Source organism: Embiotoca jacksoni, unplaced genomic scaffold (assembly GCF_022577435.1).
Source record: "Embiotoca jacksoni isolate LCO1_2020_lvr unplaced genomic scaffold, fEmbJac1.0.p SCAF_36, whole genome shotgun sequence".
Lineage (NCBI taxonomy): Eukaryota > Metazoa > Chordata > Actinopteri > Embiotocidae > Embiotoca > Embiotoca jacksoni.
Window position 1 is genome coordinate 58,380 of NW_027185388.1, and position 22,589 is coordinate 80,968.

At 43.0% G+C, this 22,589-nt stretch overlaps 1 protein-coding gene across 1 annotated transcript in view; it reads right to left on the reverse strand.

The window, feature by feature from the left end:
* neurl1aa (neuralized E3 ubiquitin protein ligase 1Aa) overlaps positions 1–22,363 on the reverse strand; it is a 74,245-nt gene extending 51,882 nt beyond the window's left edge. The window contains exon 1 of the mRNA XM_069166009.1: positions 21,963–22,363. Within this exon, the coding sequence (XP_069022110.1) occupies positions 21,963–22,044 (82 nt within the window). The 5' untranslated portion in view covers positions 22,045–22,363. The remainder of the gene's footprint in view (positions 1–21,962) is intronic.
* Positions 22,364–22,589: the final 226 nt, after the last annotated feature.

A 22,589-nucleotide genomic window follows, 5' to 3' on the forward strand; every position in this document is an offset into this window, starting at 1 on the left:
TCCATAAGAGCGGTATGTGTGGTGATCTGTCTTACCAGGTGCTCTGTGGCAGTGTTTGAGTTGCTTATAAATATAAAATGTCTGCTTTCATCAACATTTGTTCATTGATGATACCATAGATATAAAATGATAATTATGCCTGCGCCTCTGCAACGAATAATGAGAGCAATGGTTGGGTTAGTTAATTTTTCTAACACCAAAAAATATATCAATTAATTATTCTATTCTATTCTATTCTAAGTCAATTGGATACAGAGGTAAATGCTGGTAGGACTGACCCTCAGAGTCTCAGAGCTAAACCGCAAGTTGGACGACTTGACCCTCTGGCCAAATGTGCTGCTGACCACGTGACATATGAATGAAGGGCCCATGCCCATAATGCCTGAAAGCCTCGAGTATGTATGTTTTAATGCTTCTCTGCTAGCTGGGGGAATGAACAAAGGGCAGTGGGGTCTACTTATTGTACTCTGCCACTGCTCTGCCCTGAGGCTGCATTCATTGTGGAAGGCTGACTTATTAGAATGATGTCTGGCTGTGAAGGAGTAGGACTGTGTGCATGGAAGAGCATCGGCTTGACTATTTATAACCCTGTAGGGACAGTTTACAGTAACACATTCATACGCAGACACTGTATTGGATGTTGCCAATCATCAATAAAGTGCTGTGGACACGTTTCATTCACTTTAGATGTTCACCCATCATGCAGTCTATGTCTGATTGCTCCAAACTCATCCGGACAAGGAGTGAGAGTCTTCATATGCTGTCTGGCAATACGCACAGATTTAATACTATCTTCTCAGTTACAGATGATGGCACGCTATATTCATCAAATAATGGAAATTCTCATGTATAGTTGTCATGCGGTTTTCTCTCCGCGATGCAATTCAAAGGTTTTCATGGTTTCAAAATTGACAAAGTGCAGCCATCAGCCTTCGTGTGCATCTGACCCAGTGGCTGATGATTAACCAACACCCCCCCCCCCCCCCAAACACACACACACACACACACACACACACGCACACACACACACACCCCACCCCCCGGTCACCACATGTCCCAGCATGCCTCAGTCTTCGACAGCAGCTGGAGACCAGACCTGTCCGAGGTTTCCACAGCAACTGCTACTCGAAAGGAATCACGTACGCGGGGACGCACACGAGCACACTTACGGCCCATTAGTCCAATGAAGCACTGTGTCCGTGTGCAACCGGCCCGGCGGTGACACAAAGAGGAACAGCACAACAGTTTTTTATGGTGTGGGCTGCGCTCCAAGTGTAATAATCCACCGGAGCAACACAACATCCTGACAGCAGAACGGGGCCCCCGCCGCCTTTTTTCTAAGTGATTTGTACAGGAGTGGAAAGCGGATCTGGCAGCAGATGCCGAGCGGCGGGAAGGTCAGCGGCGTGGGTCTCCAGCAGTCGCTATTGTCTCGGAGTGCTGCTCGGCACGCGCCTGCAAACAAAAACCCCCCATTCAAGTGTGTATCCTCTGGAGCACCGTCGCAAGGCCGTTTTGCAATACGAGTAACGACCGATTCTGAAACAGGAGACGATGAGGAGAGAGGAGGAGAAACTTTTAGGGGACTGCGACACCGTCTACAGCTTTGCTTGAAAGTTTATGAACCCTCCACATTTTTCCATAATTCTTAAAAAAAGAAAAAAATGACGTAAAACCTCGTCAGAGTCCTAAAAGTGGATAAAAATAACTCACAAAAATATTGTACTCGGTCATTTATTGATTGAGTTATGAACTGCTCGTTTTAGATCCTTCCAAAAAAAAAATTCTTCTGGATTGGGGTCATGACTTTGACTTAACTTTTTTCGATTTTGACCTTTCTTTCGAAGAGTAACTTATGTACATTCGGTCATTGTCTGGCTGCATGTCCTACTTTCTCTTGAGATTCAGCTCACCAACACCCGTCCTCACATTTTCCTTTACAAAATTTGCTGATATAATTCAGAGTTTGTTGGTAGATTAATAATGGCAAGTCATCATGACCCAAATGCAGCAGACCCGGCCCAAACCATGATACTACCGCCACCGTGTTTCACAGATGGGGTAAGGTTCTCATGCTAAAATGCAGTGTTTTCCATTCCCCAAACATAACGCTGTTTATTTAAACTAAAAGGTTCTATTTCGGTCTCATCCAACCACAAATCCTTTTGTAATGGCCTTCTGGCTCGTCCGCGTGGTCTTTGATAAATAGTGGTTTCCGTCTTGCAACCCTGCCGTGCTGTTCTCCTGTTGGTGGACTCATGAACATGAACATGAGCCAAAGTGAAAGATATACTCAGAGGTTAACTCTGGGGTCCTTTTGTGACCTCGCTGACTATTCAACGCCTCGCCCTTGGAGCGATGTTTGTTGCTCAACCACTCCTATGGAAGGTAACAATGGTCTCGAATTTCCTTCATTGTTCAAATTAACAGTTTGTTTGACTGTGGATTGATGGGAGTCCAAAGTCTTCACAGATGGTTTTGTAAACTTTTCCAGCCTGATGAGCATCAACAACTCTGAAGTTCTCAGAAATCTCCTTTTGTTTGTGCACCGATGCACTTCTACAAAACATGTGTTGAGAAGATCAGACTTTCTGTTCTTTGAATGAAACAGGGCATCTGCTCACAGCTGATCATCATCCCATTGACTGAAAACACCAGACTCTAATTTCCCCCTTCAAATAATTACTACCAGTTCACCTACTTCTGCCACTCACGGATCTGTTATATTGGAATGATTTTCCCCGATGTATGAATGACCTTTTAGAAGTTCACACACTTTCAAGCACAGCTGTAAAAAAAAAAGTAAAAGTAAGACAAAAATGTGGAATAAGAGGGGAGAAAGGTGAGAAACAGCAGGTAGGGGGGCATTTGCACAGCCACTGCAGCGAGTGTTGGAATAATGATGGTTTCCTCTTTTCATAAATCCGGCCTTATTGCAAATCTCACTCTGCCTATTCTGAGACATGCCCTCAGCAGGTAGTCCAGATAACTACACTCTTAGTTATTAGCAAAGGTGAAAGTTAGTTTGAGGGCACGGGATGTCTGGTGTAATGTAGTACTTTTCATCAGAGTTGGAGCAGGAGAAGTGGGGAGGTGATAATTAGATCTGTCACTCTGCTTTAATATCTTCCAGAGCTGCTCCGGCCTTGGGCCGGATGGTTGCAAAGAAATGCCTTATTGTCTCTGTGTGCCGAGGATCTGAGAATACCATTACAGTGTGATACGCTGCCGCAAAATGTGCAAGTGAGGAGTGATGGGTTTCATGTGGGCCGGGGAGTAACGCGGTGGCTATCAAAGGATTTGACTTAACAATGAAGCTTGTAATTCAATACAACGCGTTGCTTGGTGTAAGTATGGTGCTATATTAGAAATATGCTGAAATAAAATACCAAGAGTTGTTTGCCCGTGTTCCCGAGAAGAGTCCCTACGAGCGCTGCCCTCTTGTGTTATTTATGACATTGACTTTTTTTTTTAAAGCTCCATGTTTACTGAAATGTTCTGAAAAATGGCCATGGAAGTTCATTTTTTGTTTATTCATAATAATTGCCTTTGCTGTTCCTGCATTACGTCACCTGCCTGCGAGCTTGCTAAGCGCTAGCCTCTGTTGCCTCTACATGCAAATAGCACCGCGGTCTTTTAGCATCTGTGTTGCTAGCTTAGCATTGGTGTTCTCACAGCGTAACCACTCAAATGCCAAGCATACCGTGCACATACTCTGCATTCGAAGGCAGCATTACACCGTGCTAATGGTTCTCTGAGGCACAGCGGGGCTTTAAGCTAAAATGCTAACATCTGCTGGCCAGTCTGCTCAAAAGGGCAAAGGTTACAGTTTTGACCATCTTAACCAGCCTATTTTTGAGTGTTGGCGTGCTAGTTATGTGCAGTTGCCTGAAGACTGTGTGTAGTTACTGGGCGTAACTCCAGTTCTATGAGTACGTACGCAGCCCTCTAGCGGCCTTCGATATTGGTTACCACCAAGGGTAAGTACATAAGATAAAGAACAGGGAAACAACCAGCCTGGTTCAGTCCAGTAGGCAGAGAACATTTCCGTGCCAGCACCTCTAAATGCTACTTATTAACATGCCTCGTCTACTCTGAACAAAAGACAACATAAAAACAACAATTTGCCGTGTTTTAGTGACTTGCTGTTTTTTTGCAACTGTTGTAGAAAGCCATGCTTTTACCAGTTTCCAGTGTCTCTGTTACGCTAAGCTGAGCTGATGTGACAGTGACACTATAAATTGCAGTTCGGGGGATCAATGAAGCTTCATTGCCAGGGAAAAAAAAGTTTCTGTACAAAGTTTAATGCTAATAGTTGTTGGGATATTTTTGGACCAATTTGGTGCCCCGGTGCAACCAAACAACAGACTGGCATTGCCATTCCTACAGCCTTAGTTAAGAACACGTGTTCCAGAAAAGCAAAACCAAAAACAAGATTTTATGAGCAAACTCATTGTTTCCTGTAGCCCCTCTCTTTCAGGCAGGAGTACATGTGGTTGCAATTCCTCCCAGAACAGATCACCGAGACTTTTAAATTGCAATTCCGATCATGATGGGGTGTTTATTTTTCATTACATTAGATTAATACGGGGCAGCTGCTGCACGGGGAACCATATGAATCCGTTTGCATGGATTTTCGGCGCCATCAATCAGTGGCCCCGCTGGTTTAGTGGTTTTCCAAAAGCCGTAGCGTCCGTGAGTCAGCACAGGGTATCTTTCTCGACACCCGCTGGCTCCTGTCACGTTTTGCAAACAGATACTTCCAGACACTCCGGAAGATTACCAGAGCTTTCTTTTTTTTTTTTTTTATCCGTTTATGTGGCCCCCACTTCATCATTCCTCTCATTTATCACATTTACAACCTGCGTTCATCTTCTCTCTCTAGGTTTTTTTTTTTTTTATGCCGTGTTCAGATCCTCGAGGAGCTGGTTTTGAGCTGCAAATGAGATCAAAAGAAAATGGAGTTCTTGAAAGTGTTGTGACCATCCCACAGAGCTGGCGCAGCTCCGCATGAAAATCACTTCCACCGTTGCTTTATATGTACTCACTAAAACGATGGGCTTTTAATTAGACACAGGAGAGGCCACATAAGATATTACCTGAGGCTAATCTGTTCCTCTGCTCATTTGGGACCATAACACAGATAAGCAGATTGAGATGTGTTTTTTTTTTTTAGGGCATGTTTTGCTCTTGTTCCCACAGCTCAGACCTGAGTACGAATTTCTTTCCAACAAGACAGCAACACACACACACACACACACAAGAAGATGTTTCCTGCTTTTCTTTAAAAGACTGGAAGGATAGTGGAGTCACAGGATTCAGCAGGGACCCGGGAGCTTAAGGGTACAGAGGATTGGGGAAGTCACGGGGTTGCTAGAGTGGATGGATGTGTGACTGATGAAAACACACTAAAATGTCAAACATATCCTGTGGAGGATTAATACAGGATTAGGAGATTGGTGGCGTCGAAAGTTTTTTAATGAATCCATTGACGTTACATCGAACTGCGAAAATTTCACTGCGGCATCTCTCGATCACGTTAAATACAACTGTCGGTACATCCGGTGATACGGTCAGTTGTCGGGTTTAGCCTCGTCCAGGCGTGAAAAGTACACGTACGTACATCTGGGGTGCAAACCGGTGTTTGGGGTGGACCGGCGTTAAAGCCTCTGAGAAAAGGTCAAAGTGAATTATTTTTAAGTCATTTAAATGTAATTTATGTGATGTATGTAACTTTACTTTCATGAAATGACTTATTCTAACTCAAACCACAATCTTTTCGTGTTTTTGCATAACGCTGACAAAGTATTTTTGAACTGTCCTGTGCCGATCAACGAGAGCACAGCTAGCACTGCTGTTAGCGAGCTAATTTGCATTTGTTGTCTTAACATTACAACGGCATTGAGGTGTGTTCTAAAGGATTTCAATGGGCACAACATTTTTGACCCGATCCATCGGAAGCCTGCCAACACCGACATGTACAGTGTATATATACATATAGCCTACATGGATGTTCAACAAAAGAAAAACCCGATTTAAGGGGGACAAAGCCAGAACTGACCAAAAGAGAATACTGATGCTATTACTTATTTTGAATGGTGGGAAATGGCAGCAGTATAAGAATAATAATAGTGCTATGGGAACAAATGTAAATTAACAGAAAATAAAATAAACTTCAGAAGCAATTTTACAGACGGTGAAAGCGAAAGGATATGATACCACGAGCACCACTTGTTCCTCCGCTCACTTGGGACCATAACAGAGATAAGCAGATTGAGTTGTTTTTTTTGGTGTTTTTTTCAGGGCATGTTTTGCTCTTGTTCCTACAGCTCAGACCTGAGCATGAGCTTCAGTGAAAGCGAAAGGAGATGGTACCACGAGCACCATTTGGATCCACTCAGACTTGAGGAATCCTTTTATATTGACTTAAACTCGATTTAAACTCAACTAGTAGATATGTTCTCATGACTATAGTCATAATAAAGAAATCACAGTCATTCCAATTTTATGCTGCAGTCTGACGACGGCTCCAAACACACAGCTGATTTATAGATAACTATCTTTATTCACACCAAGAACAAGAAAATCTAAAGGGAGTAATTGAAAAAAAGAACGCTGTAACTTTTGGCTATTTGCGTAAAACTGCATCAGTCTTCAGCTTCTTTCTTCGGGATGTAAACAAACCAGAGAATTAACACAGTTTTGTTTTGCGTCACCTTCAAAATGTGCTTCCACACTGCGTGTAATGTCCCTGAGGCTTCAGAGATATGATGTCATTGCATTATGTCACTCGTGAAGCAATGGAAGGAGACGCCGTGTTTCTGAATGATACGGCCCGAGCGAAGCATACATAGTACTGCGATCATTATACAAGATTTGAGATCAAATACCAGCAGTAAATCAGTTGGCACCTTTAAAAGAGCAGGTTATGTAATACAAACAGCGCCGGGCCCGGGCTAAAAACTGATCAGAGACACTCAGAAAAGGTCAAGAAGAAGGCAAGACAAGTTTAGATAACGGAAACGATTTGAGAGATAAGAAGAGAAGCATACTTCTTCTACAGCGATCCAGATGCCAGAGGGACCCTGTGATTGTGCTGTTCTAACATCCTTGTGGTATTTAATCAGACTGTTTCTAGGACAGTCATAAGACACGAGATTATCTTCTTTCCATTTCCCTGCTGCTTTCCTGCAGCTCTTCCTCAGAAGACAGCGCGTTGCATCTCCGAGCCGGTGGGTGAGCTTCGGGTCAATCGAGAGAGAATATCAGTGGTAACAAGTGCTGAGAGCACTGAATGAAGACACTTTCTAGTTGGGAAGCCAATTAACTGACCACAAAGAGATGGAAAATAACCCACAAAAAAGAGGCAAAACAGCCACAAAGGGAATTGACAAAAAAAGAAACACTATAATGAGACACAAAACGACTGCACAGAGGAAATACAACTAAAAACGACTGCTGTGAGACACAAAACGACTACAAGATGTAAAAAGGCCACAAAGGGACAACCATGGCCACAAAGACATGCAAAATGGTTACAATAAGATACGAAATAGCAACAGAGAGACAACAAACGCCACAAAGAGTCACAAAAAGGCTACAGAGACATGCCAAATTACCAAAAACAGACACAAAATGGCTCCAATGACATGTAAATTGACTATAAAGAGATACATAAATAGCAACACAGAGAAAACAATTGCGACAGAGAAACACAAAATTGCCACAAAGAGATGCAAAATGACCAAAAAGAGACACAAAATGGCTACCAAGAGACTGCAATGGCTACAAAGAGACACAAAACGGCAACAAAGATATTGACACTGGCTGCAAAGATTACAAAATAGCAACAAAGACACAAAAAAGGCTACAAAAGACTTTCTTTTTTTTACTAAGAGACAGAAATGCACCTCATGCCTGGAGACCCTGCTTCTTCCTCCCGGTTAGCAGAGCGTCACCTGACACGGGGTTCACAGTTGGACCCTGTTTAGCTGTATTGAGCAGGTGTTTGAGAACTGAATTGCAGTTTTTGGTTTTTAATGATTTGCACAAAAAAAACCCCCAAAAAACCCCGAGAAGAGCACAACATTTAAAGTGTTGACAAACTAAAACTGGCACCAAACGGGCAGAAATGCAGTAAAGTCTGAATATAAGGCAGGTCAGAGGAGTGCTGTTGTTAAACTCGGTGTGCCTCTGAGCTACGTAACAGCAGATATCGCTGCATTACACTGCTGAAGCCGTTCCACCTTTTAAAATAGAGCAATGGAGCTTTACTCTGGCAGCGTTTAAAACAATTTGTAAAAATAAGAGATAATCTGTGGCCAGGGGTGCTGGAGGAGCTAAAGAAGTTAAGGTTTGGCAGAGAAAGTCCAAACAACGAGCTGAGCTACAGTAGGTCTTAGTTACAACAGAAAATCGAATTAAAGAGATTAAGGAAAAGTTACCTATTCAAAGTTTTGTTGGATAGTAAGTCTCCATTTGAGAGCCATGTGCAGAGGTAGATGAAGGGATGAACTAACAGTCGTTGCAAGGAGCCCGCTGCTGCTCACAGGATGTTTTGTCGGTCTCCGTGAGTAAATCTAGCAGCTTTGCGGTAGAAGAACATACGGACGAGGAAAAATATTTGCTAACGACACATGATTGCTGAAGCTTTTTGGTGCGAAGCCTTTGTTATCGAAAAAAAAAAAAAAAAAATGTTGTGCGCTGCCAGAAAGGAAATGAAGTCAACAGAAAGAATGCTGTGAGACGAACCACAAGTGGATACTGCGGAGCAGAGGTGCTCGTAGAAATCCTGGGAAAACGGAAATCTGTCATTCCCGGCAATGTGCACACGCCTGGCGATATTTCACAATATTCCAAAGGAAACTTCTCAATTCAAAACCCCCAAAGCAAATATTTTCTGTGAAAAAAAGGCAAAAAAAAGATCCAGTTTCTACAGATGCAGGTTCAGGTCATCCTTATTGATCAGGCAAGAATATTCAAGAGCCACCAATCAAAAGGGATCTGAAGCACAAATCAGAATCAAAGTTGTTTTCTACAAAATAGACAATAAACCAGAGACTCCAAGAATCAGCTCAGATTTAACAATAATTGGTCATGTTTACTTGTATCTTAATGTTAAAGCTGCACAATTAAAAAAAATAAAAACATAAACATGACTAGGTGCTATGTGAAAGGTGAACTTCAGTTCCTCAGATCTTTTGGAGCATTTTGGAGCGTCTTTCAGCTCATTGTTTTGTTTTTCTGGACCGCAACTTTTTCATCGTTGTTGTTTTGGTTCAAACTCATTCGTTAAGCATTGCTTTGCATTAAGCTGCTTTCCGAGCAAAAACGGCAAACAAACAACGTTACACTGAGACTAAGTGGCAGACAGACAAAGTTAGCACCGACATTTCGACACACATCGGAACATCGTGCGACAGGAAAAGCCATTATCTTTTTCCTGTTTCCTTTTTACGAGTTGGTGGAGACCAAAACGGAGCTCAAAGGAAAGTGAATATTGATCTTTTATTCGGCAGGTTGATTGAAACACACGTCACATGAAATGCACACATGCGCTAGCTTTTTATTATCTGTGTCAGGTCCCGTAAGAGCATTCATCGTTTTAAACAGTACGCTCATGTAAAATGTAAAATTTCACACACAGAATATGAAAAAGTCAACAAAGTCCACAATACTTTTGTATTTTTTTTTTTCCAATAAATAACGGGCCTTTCTTTTTCTTACTCGGTGTGTCACGACCAAAGTGAACCAGACCACCCATTTAGTTGCAGCTATCATAAGTGACAGGGATGCGATTTATGACCTCAGTGCTGAGTTGGCTTTTTATCACCCTTAAAAACAAACAAAGAGGATCTATGAAGTGACTTCTCTTTTCCAGCACTCGGCATCAGAAAAAGTCTCACGCTACGGACAAACTTTTCTCTTTATGGAGCATAACTCCACAGCAGATGTCGGGGGAGGGGAGGGGGGGGGGATTCAGTGGTGGTTGTGAAAGTGCAGGTGGGTTTATGCTCTAAAAGGTTTACAACCGGATCCTGGGATGTGACCGTTTCTCAAGTAGACTACCGTCCTATTCCTCTCTTCCTCTTTCTCCCTCCCTCCCTCTCTCCCTCCCCCTCTCCCTCTCCCTCCCTCGTACACACTCATTCATAGAGTCTCTGTCACACCCACTCTCATCCTATCACCCCACTGTAAAGCTCCTTGTAAATGTCCCGCAGCCACACTACTGGTGACAGATGGTGAAGGCGGGATGAAAACTCCCCAAATAAATATGTAATCCCTTCCTCACATGGGCCGCAGCACAACACGCAGATTATCCCATCAGATACACTACAGCGGCTCTGCAGAGCAGCCGGCTGCAGGGGGATGATGGGGATGGGGGGGGGGATCCCTCTTTGTGTTGCACTCGTCCAATTATTTGAAAGCAAGCGCTCGCGTGTGTGTTTGAATGGCAGCTCGGCAGCTTTTTTTTTTTTTTTTTTTTGGGAGCGACGGAGGTGAAGAGAGACCAAAAAAAAAAAAAAAAAAATCACGTCATGTGCTGCACTTCAGATTTGATTGTCTTCTCATCATGCCACCATCAGCGGAACAAAGTGCTCCCATCTCCCCATTCACACACCACTAACACGAAAGACGTATTCACTTTAGAGTTGATTTAGTTCCTTGCTGCCGGGGCCTTTCTGGGGATTTTTTTTTCCCTATACCTGCATTACAACCAGGATACAATTACCTTTATTGTCACACACCGTGTAAACTGCTGTCCGAGCGCAGAGACGTGTTGACTTGCCTCCATAAAGATGAGAGCACAGCCTGGTTTTTATGCACAAATGACAGATGTGTTTTATTGATGCCATTCTGTGATATGGGAGCAACCCGCCTCCCTGTTTGTTTGGAGGAGCTGACCTCCACAGAAAGAGGAAGTCGACAAAACAGCCTCCCACGTCCACATGAATATGTTCAACTTTACCACACATATGCAGTGACATTAAGGGAAAAATGCCAGTTTAATAGAATTTACTTTCATGCCTGGAAACCAAAACAAACACTTTCAAACTAATTTTCTAGAGGAGAAGTCTCCTTAAGATACTGTGAGAGTTTCACCCCCGAAGTCTTTTCTCTTATAAAAGAAAATAGTTCCTTTAAAACAGAATATAAAGTGGCACATTTATGTAGTTTACCATAACCAAAAATAAGGCTACTGTCAGTACACGTTTCACATTCGATGAGAGTAGATTGGACTTTATTAACCCCACGGTGGGGAAATTTAGTCATAACAGCAGCATAGAAACAGTTAGGAAAAAAAAAGTGCACACAATAAGAAAACATTACATACAATAAGATAGATGAAAAGATCTTTTTAGAAAAATTAAAACCAATGAATAAATACACACACACACACACAAACTATATACACAAAAAATAAATAAATACAATTTAAACATTCAGCCTAGGAATGCTAGTTTCGACGTAAAGGATACTACTGACTATCCTAGAAATGGTAGTTGCTAGCCCAGAGAAAGTGACTAGGGATGTTCGTTTAAGTATGTTAACAACTATCCTAGAAATGCTAGTTTCTTGCCTACGAAAGCAAAAATACAGGAGAGCTGAAACTGAGTCAAACTTATTCCTGCTTATTTGCTTCCATTGCCCATGATATTATTTCTAGTAGCCCGTGAGCGATGGCCACAAATTTTTTTTTATTTTATTATATATTACAGCAGAATATTCTTTTTAGTATTAAGCCTCACCCCACAAGCTAAAAACGAATCAATCTACACTGCTTTATTCAAACCTTCCAGAAATGAACTAGTCATGACTCCTTTTTCCAAATTTTGTTGTTTTACAGTTTTTTACCGTCAGATTTTTTTTTTTTTTTTTTTGTCACTTAAGAGTGAAGCAGTTTCCCTCTCCATGCCATTCAGCCAAATTTAGTAAAAAACAAAAGAAACACCTTGCGTCAAGCTGTATTGTTTGCTTCTCTTCAAAATCACAATGCCAGTTGATTTGAGTGACGCTCTTCTCCTGGAGTAAACAAATAGCTCAAAGGAACTGTAAACTAACAGCAGACATTTTGTCAGATGTTGTTTTTACTATACAACGCTGGTATTTACCTTTGACAATCACACCAAACCCACATTTTACTGTTTCCTTTTCCTGCACCTCCTGCCAAATGAAATTTTAAATGTGTTTTGAAGGTATTATTCCCCCTCTTAATTTGAAAATAATCACTCCCCTGTCACAAAGGGTTTCAACGCTCGCTTGCAACGGAAAGAAAAGCATCACTTCACATGATGATTGACTTGTCACGTTGCCAACATTTACTTTCACATTTCTAACTTCCATTCCAACTTCTTTCTTTTTTTTCTTTTTTTTTTTTAAATTGCACAATCAAAACAACTTGTGTTGCTGATATGCTTCTTTTGATGCGCTGCCATGTAGAAAAGTGAATTGTTCGGTGCTCTGGTCAGAAAGAAAACCTTTTTTTTTCACATTTTACGTTAGGTCGCGTTACAATGAGGTGTCGGCCTTTCCAAGTCAGCTCATTTACCAACTGTAACAACTCCAATTTGTTCTATTTCAGTTGATCCTGTTTGAATAACAAGATTTTATCAGACATGAATGAAGCCATTATCGGTGCCACACAAGATTACTCAATTATTGTAAAACATTATTTCCATTGCACAAATCATTAGAGGCAACAGTGGGAGAATTAACATTTGTGAACATGGTTCCACCTGGTTGACGCTACGCTCTCTTCAGTTTCTGTTCATCTGCATATGATTTGAAAGAAACTATTCTCAGTCTCTCCATCTTTACAAAAAGTACACGAGGAAAAAAAAAAATCATGCTCAAAGATTACAAAAACAGAGCCGGATGAACCAAGCAGTGGGACACGGGGGCAAAAATGAGCTGTGGGCCCCACATTGATCCCCAATTCTACAGAAACTGTTCCTGTTGCGCATAAACGGAGGGCAGCAAAGTGATGCGCACGGAGCAAGAGGGAGCGATAGCCTTCATGAGGAAGTATTCAAAGTTATGTCTCTTGATCAACGTCAGCACCTGAGTTCCACACGTTTTCCTGACCGCTGGTACGTGAACATTTACGATTTCACCACGGACCTGAAACTGGAGCAGAGAAAACATCCGATTTTGGGTCCTCCGGGGTCAGACTGTCAACACCGAGTTCTACTGGGACCTTCTGAGGGTTGTTAGCTGTTTGTTAACTTGAGTTTAACTGTTTTTTTGAAGCAAAATTAGCTGTTTGTTAGCTTTTTTTTTAGCTGTTTGTTGGCTTTGTTAGGGGATATCCATTAATAATCTCGTTGTTCAAGAGTTAGCAGGTTGTCAGACTGTCCATCCCAAAAATGGACCCAAAATCAGTGTTTCTCTGCTCAAATTTCCGGTCAATGATGACATCGTAGGAGTGGTCATGAAAATGTGAACTGTGTACTTCCTCACGAAGGTTACAGCTTCCTCCTGCTCCGCGTGCAACGCTGCGCTGCGTTCTGTTCAACAGGAACGGTCTCTGAATCCTTTAATCAGCCCTCGTTTGTGTGTATCTCGTTCTTTTCTGTCAACAAACAAACTAAAAAAAAAAAAAAAAAAGCCATGAATTATCCACCTCCATTTTGTTTAGGACACACTCCAAGAATCGGGAATTCACGGCTTCCCCTCCTTTGACGCTTCTGTTCACCTTGATGCTGATTTTTTTAAAAAGCATGCACGAGCCACACGCACACGCACACACACACACACACACTATTAAAGACTGTACCGTATGAATCACTGGGCTCAATTTAACATGCTGTTTCCTGCATCAGAAAAACACTCCATAGGTTCACATGAGTCACCAGGTTTTGTTTTTTTTCTATGTGAGCGGAAGACACATGATTCATGATTCATGATTCAAGCAGACTTAATTATTCCACTTCCAATCTGTGGAGCCGCCGAGTGCGCGAGTGCAAGCTGCTCGTCAATGATGCAAAGCGCCATCAAAAACATACATCTGTCACAGGCAGGCAGGCAAGCCGGCCCGTCTTTATAAAAGGAAGTTGATACATGACAGTTACAATACCCTGGGTTAACAAAGCGCTCTGATATTCTGTTCTGGTTTTCATCACCGAGAGGGAATGCTATATCAGCGGAGCAAGAGAGCAAACAGCAAAGCCCATTACGCGAATGCATTTATCACCATTTCTATGTTGTAGGAATAAAAAAAAAAAAAAAAAAAAAAAAAAAGCCATTTGATCAATTTCACCTCGTGTTTTCGAACACAACATGACACAGACTATTTATTATAATAATATAACGGGTTGCTGTTATATTCCGGAGCAAGACAATGCATCATCATCGCCGAGGCACTCCTGAGCAATTCAAAAAGCATTAATAACAATCTTGTGATAGCGCCTCGCCTTCGCTTATGTAAGTATGACACATCGTCTAACCTGATGAGCTCATCTCGTTCAGGCAACTGTCTAGCCCGCCCGCCCGTCTTTTTTTTATTATTAATTTTTTTTATGTCGATAAAGTGCGCGCTTGCGTTACGCCGCCCGAGGAGCTCGGATCCTCTCGGGAAGTGACAATGTGCCCGGTATCACCTCCCTCTATTGGTGTTTTTATTATTTATGCAGGTGTTAAGGATGTTTAAAAAAAAAAAAAAAAAAAAAAAAGCAGCTCCGGGCAGGCAGCTGAACCGTCACTGTCACGTTATGTAAGACAGGTGAACCATCGCGCAAAAAAAAAAAGAAAGAAAGCGAGGAAGAAATAAAACGGAGAGGTCGCTGCTCTATAGTTAAGAAGCGGAGAAATGTTTCCCGAACATTTCCTCGGGTGAATTATCAGTGTTTTTTAAGACTCCACTCCGGCTGTTCGGCACTTGAAATATGGTCTGAAGTCCACTAATTTCAAAACAAATACAGTAATTTCCTTTAATGAGCGCTCCCCACAGAGTCAATGCACTTAGTTGCGATTAGGCCGGTCGGAGGTTCATGTGACTAATAGTTTCCCATTGCACACAAACAAACTGCATTCTTCTCACCGAAAATCTGAAGAAAAGCTTCCAAACTCAAGAGTTATGTTCCTCTTTTGCAGCTTTTGTTTTGCACAAGTTCGAATACAGGTTATCTAGCACAAAGTAAATCGTAAGCTTTATTTTAATCAGGTAGCCTCGTTGAGATTTATTTTTCCGTGAGAGACCTCTGAGACCTCTGAGACCGCGGGACGTTCCCGTTCCGACGAGCACACGGTCAGCGTTCAGACACGACACAACTGAGGCCAGATAATCACGAGAAATAACGCAACGGTTAAGTCGTGAAAATAATTACAAAAAATAAATCACAGGAGTCATTAAACTACGTTTAATGGTGTTTCAAGTCCAGCTTGAAGGAAAAAAAAAAAACACAACACATTTCGGTTCCAGATTGCTTTATGGAAAAGATACATACTGTAGATGATGTTGTGGTCATTGTGCTTCGGGTGGTGATAGATGAGAGCTGTCTTATGTTCTGAAATATATAAATTGGACTATTAACTATATTTTTTTCACTCTACAAAGGAAACGGCAGAACTTTTGATCCCTCTGTCGATTGTAAACACTTTAAACCAGTTATCCAGCGACATCTGTGCAGCTGGTTGAGGTTGACAGTGTAGTTTTTTTTGTTTGTTTTTTGCCCAACTTTTAATAAACAACACACTCGCGGTGAGACCTTTGTGTATTTGCGCAATTAAAGGCCGTAAATGAATCGTTGTGCTCCACTTGCCCTTTGCCCTCCGGGACGTTTTGGTGTCCTTCAGCTGATAAACACTTGATTCTGCTGCGATATGATAGAAGATGTGCAGAGAAACCCAATTCGGGGTGTTAAATCTGCACTAATACAACAGTAAACTGGTGCTGCAGGTTTAAAAAAAAAGAACACGATTTGTTCGTATCTGGTGTAACGTGATTACAAACCGCGGCGTAGACGTAGCACAAAAGGTTAACAGGAGGGGTTAACCACCATCATGGATTAATGTGGGAACGCTGCCAAGGTGGATTCATGAGAAATGTTCCTCTTCCATTTCTGTCAATGCTGCTTCACAATATCAGAGCTTTTTTGTTTTTGTTTTTTTGTCAAAAAGGGCCAAAAGCTGCTCGAATGAGAGCGTAGTCTAAAGCAGGGGCTCCCAACTGATGGCATGTGACCCAAAACTGAGCTGTGGGCCATTTGGAGAGCGGTCGTTGTATGTGTGTGTGTGTGTGTGAAAAAAAAAGTTGAAGTACAAAAAAAAAAAAAAAAATCAAACTTTTATTTTGAAACCTAAGGTCTTCTGCTACCCTTTTATTTTGAAGGGTTTACATTTCCCATGACGCAGCATGTGTACAACAGTCGTTTGCTGACAGCGGTGGAGTCAGTAATGTGACATCTACAAGAAACATTGTCTCATCAGCATTTGTAAACAGGGTTAGGATTTGTCGTTTACTTCAAGATAAGTCAGACTTTTCTTTCATTTCATCTTTTATCCAATCAATCCATTTTAATTCTAGAGGCGAAACAGACACGTGTGACAGTTTGTCACTCGCATTTGGCAGACTGGAAGTTGGATCGAAGATTTGATTTCTTTAAACCGAAGATCTGAGGTCAGAGGTCACTCAAGGCTAAACACGTTCAAAAGCCCTCGGAGACAAATACAACTGACCTGATCTTTTGTTTTGAGGTCACCGTAACTTCTGCCATCACCAGCAGGTGCTGTACAGTATGCGAAGCAGTCATGTGTGTGTGTGTGTGTGTTTATGGACAGGAATGTGTGTATGAGGTAGCAGCATGCCTTTGCGGTGCACTTGCGGTGCCCTCGCGGTCAGATCGTACAGCCGGATCTGCTGAGCCGGAGTCGCCCTGAGTTAATGAAGAGGTGATGATGTACAGCTCCGACTGCCTGTTCGGCTCTTCGCTCCCGTCTCTGTGTAAACGGGCTCGATGGAGCGGCCAATAAAACACTTTGTATTTATCTGTGCTGTGATTGGTGGACGTGAGTCCGGATGACTTTGACCTCTTGGTGTTAAGACGTTTCTCGTGAAGTCATCTTCTAGTTGGATAAATGTTCAAAAACAAATTGGCTTACAATTCAACCTGCCTTACACATTTGTGACCTGACCTGACAAGCGGCAACCGTGACGTCACCCGTCGGTTTGTGAACGGTCGTTACGAAGCCTCGAGTTTGGAATTTGGGCCGCCGCCATCTTTGATAGGTCGGAGCGGTTTGGAACAGGAAGTGACCAGGGGAGGTAGGGGAGGAGCTAGCGGTGGATCTGACTGATCTGATTGGAAATCTGACGATACTACGTCCCGCCCACCGATAGCTGTGACCTGACTGCATCGCAGGCCTGTCAATCAAACAGACACGCCCCCCCCCCCCCCCAAAAAAAACACATTTTTGTTAAGCTTATTTTATAATTATTGACGTTATTGACGGGAGTCTGTGGACGTTTGTTTTGGAGCCGGCCCCCTAGTGGCACTCGGTGGTACTGCAGCTTAAGGCACTTCTGCATCGGCCTCATTTTTCAGACACGGAAGCTACGTCGGCTTTTATATCCAGTCTGCGCTCCGGCACTGAAGGGGTTCACCTCTAAAACAGATGGAGAAATGGGTCGGAACTAAACCGTCAGTCACACGTGAGGAATTACTCCACAATGTGGTCCGGCGGTGCATTTTACATTTCCCACGTCTGGCACACACATCACGCTACATGCCTTCTTCATCTACATCTGCGTGTGTTTCCTCTCCTCTTCTCTCGTCTGTGTGCGTCTTGAACACGCGGCCGCTTCCTGCTTCCCGGCATCACGTTTGTGTCGGCGGCGGCGACCAGAAAATGTTGTTCGACTGCATCCCTGAGGGGGACCGCTGTCTACATCGTGTCCCGGGGCCGCCGAAAAGCCTGGCCTCTTTCTAAATGCAAGCAAGACGAAGGTGATGATTGACAACCAGTGTGAAGAGAACCCATCCAAAATGATCTCTTCAAAGTGGTTGCGAAACAAAAACTGGAATATTTTGGTCACATTGCCAGGCGTGAAGGAGACAATCTGGAAAAGCTGATTATGTTTGGTAAAGTGGAAGGGAAAAGAAGCAGAGGACGACAGAAACTCCGCTGGACAGATGGAATTACAACTCTCACAAAGAAATCAAATTATAGCTGCTACATCAAAGCTCAAAACCGCTATCAATGGAGAAACTACATCAAAAAGGTCACAAATACTCAGATGTGAGTAGAACGACGACGACCCTGAGGGGGACTGCTGTCCAAGTCGTGCCTCTCGGGTCACATGACCAGCGGCGCTTACTGGCATCGCCGATTACACGACAAGGCTCATGCAGGAGGAATGTCACTTTTCCATTTGGGGGGAGGGGGGGGGGGGAATATTCAAACTGATTTTGAACAAAGCTAAGCAGCGGTTACTGTGTGAGCATGAATACAAGCACGGCAGCTTGCAGGTACTTTAAAAGTCTTTTTTGTTGTTGTTGTACTTCTGAGTTTTAATCTCTGAAGTGTAATCATGCATTCAGGCAGCTAGAATTAGAAAAGTTAAAATCCCACGTCCGGCACGAGAGCATTTCAAACGGCAACAACGACAATGACGGCCCCCAGAAAATCTGCTCTATAATAATGATACAACAGAGAAGTTCCTTAAGCTGCAATACCACCGAGGGCCACCAGAGGTTGGCTCCGGCTCCATCGACTTCCATTCAACTAAAAAAAAAAAAAAAAACATTATTTTTCCTGCCAACTGACTGATCATTTCATCTATTTATTTCAACTCCAAATATTGTATTTCCAAAAAAGAAAACCAGCAGCATTAATAACTATATAGAAGCAGGCGCTGCAGTGCTGTGAAGGAAAAGCTGCCAAAATATTTTAAGGTATTTGAGTCGTAGTTTCGTGGTTTATGTAAGAGACGAGATGAAGATGCTTTGAAGGTGAATGGGAACTCATCGCCACAAAGCTGAGTCAGCAGTACTGTGAGAAAAAAAAAAAAAAGCCATTTATCCGGCTGACAGCAAAATAATGTTTGTCTGTGCTGAAGGAATGTGTGTCTCTGGGATGTAACACGAGGAGGCGCGCGTGTGCGTGTGTGTGTGTGTGCGTAGCTTCGTGCATGACTGAGAGCACTAGTCTGAGCTTTGATCTGCAGATATCGCTGTTTCACATCCAGCCAATCGCAGTGCACCGTCCAAACGTCGGCTCTAATAAAGACCGGGACGCGGAGCGGCACCAGCGCGTCCTTTCAACCCCGGACGGCTCGCTCGGTGACGTCGACCGCGGTTCCTCTTCCCAATCAGCCCATCATCTCCCGCTGATAACGCACTCTGGAAACAGTCACCATGGGAACTGTTGTGCGCATGTTATGGGCAGTCGTCAAGGCAACCTGGCTGAATAATGGGGGCCTCTCCTCTCCTCTCCTCTCGCCTGACTCACTCGTTCCTGCGATGTGAAAATAGCCGCGTGCGCTCGCAGAGATGGAGACAGAGGATGTGAAAGGACAAACTGTACACTTGTGGTGATTATCACCATGACAGCTTCGTTTAAAATGTCCCCCCTCCCCCCGCCACGTCCCCCAACCCTCCCCCGCAGGCCCCCACCGCTTTCCCCCCTCTGTAATCCAGATGTGGCAGTGGGATCGGTGGAGGTGGATTATTTTGTTCTTTTACATGATTGCATGACACACGGGGCTCAGCCCAGAGAGTGCTGGACGGAGCATTAGAGTGGGAATGCAGTGAAAAAAAAAGTTTGAGAAATTATAACTCTTGACTCAAGTTTCTTCTGGTTTACTTGCAGGCATTTTTTCAAAAAATAACAACAATCATTAGACTGTTGTTTCAAAAGAGAACTTCTCTTTTCATATCTCCTTCCTATTTTTGGTTGTTTGTCTCACCCCATTTACTGTTTCTAAAAGCGTTCGTAACTTCCGGGTCTGAAAAAAATGAGGCCGACGCGGAAGCGCCTTAAACTGCAATACCACAGAGTGCCACTAGAGGTCGGCTCCAAAAAGTCTCCGGCTCCATAGACTCCCATTCAACTTCTCGTAAAAATTCTCAGTCAACACATCTTTTCCACAAGTTATCTGGGTGTTGTTAGCTAAAGTCACTCCTATTTACTAGTTTTCTGGCAGTCCATCTGAAAATAATCCCGTCATCAATTAGAAAATAAGCCTCAAAAGACGTGTTTTTAGGGGCATGTCTGTTTGACTGACAGGCCTGTTACAGGTTACAGCTGTCGGTGGGCGGGATGTAGTATCAGATTAAGTCAGATCCACCGCTGGCTCCTCCCCTCCCTCGTCCAAATATGGTCACTTCCTGCTCCAAACCGCTCCGAACTAGCAAGATGGCGACAGCCAAAATGTGAACTCAACTTAACGTTCGTTCACAAGCCGTCACTGTTGGTTGCTGTTTGGGCTGTACAAAGCATATTTTATTGTTTCACTTTAGTTTTTGTTACTTAATACTCAAACTTTTATCTTACTTCATTTTCCTTCCTTGTCTGTGCGCAGCAGAGGAAACCTAATTAAAATACGCACCGGAAACTGTGGCAAGCTTTCAATTCTCAGCATCCTCTTTCAACAGAGTCGAGTCCAGCAACATACCGACACAATCCGGGGAAGAAAACACCGAAGCAATGATGTCATCCAACGAACCAAGGTAGAAGCATCACGTCAACACACACTGCTTTAGATGACTTCGATCACCGTGTCTTGACCTCAGAAAAGAGCAGTTTGACAAGACAGCCTCGCCTGAAGGTCGGTTCTGTTGCTGCCAACCCAAATTTCTGCTGCAGCAATTCTCGTCTAATTATGTCCCTTAAACGGTCCTTCAAGTTCGTCCTTCTTTTGTCAACTGGACAAACTACTTCTGCTGAGACTTTAATGGAAACCTGTCAAACTTTTACTGAAACGATTAAAACAGGGAGAGTCTTGATTTCACTTCAACACGAGTGAAAGGCTGGATTTACCAACTCAATGAGTCCTGCTTTTTTTTTTTTTTTTTTTTACTTTTTTAAAACTTTTTTTTGGTCTTTCTTTCAGTTCTGAGAATTTCCAGGAGTCAAACAAGAGACAGGACCTTCAGTTATCAGGCTTAAAACTTTACTTTTTGATAAATCTTACAATCAGGTCAGACATGAAATGACGACTATCCTTCACTTATATGTACTTTCTCTTGCTTTGTTACCACTGCAGGATGATATATTCACAAATTTTAGCATTATTCATTTGATATAAATTTGATATTTTAACGTGGTTGTTTTGTCTATTTGTAAAGTACAGTAGTACTATGTTTCATGCTGATTTATCAATTCAAATTGAATTATTCTGGTCTTGCAGAGGATCCAAACATCCAAATCTCACTATAACTCCTTTTTTTTATTTTTTCAAAATAAAATTTCCCTCCACAGACCCTTTCCAGATACTGGTTTTGTTTCCTCAAGGTGCTACAAGGGTGTTAAAACCACAATAATTTTTATTTTGTACATATGATAAGCGTAACGAGCAGAACACAAGCCCTCCATCAAGCCAGGACGTCCCAACTTTCCCATAACGACCCCTTAACATAAAGTTCAGTAACAATGTTTTCAGTCCAAATCCTATTGTAAATCACTCACTGTCATACTTTTTTTTTTTTTTACGAGTATCGGTTTCATGAGGTCACCTGTCCGGACCATCAGAACCAGCCCGGAGCTCAGCAGCAGCAGCAGCAGGCCCGCCTCCTGCAGCCCGAGCCGGGAGCTGTTCTTCAGCACCACCGGGCAGCTGATCCCGGAGCAGCAGCAAGAGGAGAAGAGTGGATGCAGCACGGAGCATTCACTACTATTTAGATTTCATATTCAGCCGGAGGACGCATAAACTGCTGCCTCATTTGACGCCAAATTAGGCGTGAAGTTCTGTCTGTGTGTTGTTGGTTGTTTTTTTTTGGAGGGGGGGTGTTTTGGTCACTGACCTTTGTGGGAGTTTCGGAGTCTGTGGAAGCCCGGCTGTTGTCCTCTGTGTAGCGTCGAGATGCCCGACACATTATTGCCCATGGCAGGATGCTGGACGGTAGTGTTCAACCACTGACTGGTGGCTGCACGTCGAGACACTTTTCCTTAAGAAGTAGATCAATGAACTCTTTCCCCCTCTCTCCGCAGATGCAGCCGTGTTGTTGTTGTTGTTGTTTTTTAATATATAAATGACGTCTGCGGTCATCACCCAAATGGCAGAGGCGGAAGCGGCAGCCGGGCACGCAGGTGTGAGGCGTCAAGAGTGCAGCGGGGATGTGACGGAGATCAGCTTTTGTCTTTTCGTCAGCGGAATTTTGACGGTCGGTTTAATCCTCTTCAGCGAGCTCAATGAGTCCCCCCCCCCCCCCCCCAACACACAAAAAAAAAACGAAATCAGTTTCATATTTGGTTTCACAAGAACACTGTAAAAAAATTTCAAAATGAAATATTTTGAACTGAACAAGTGCGCTTTTCGTGAGAAGACTGTAGCCTGCTCGGTTTAATGAGGGGAAATTTGTGCTTTAAAACAATAATAAAAAAAAACATTAAAAAAAACCAACAACTAATATTAACCAGGTGTACAGGCC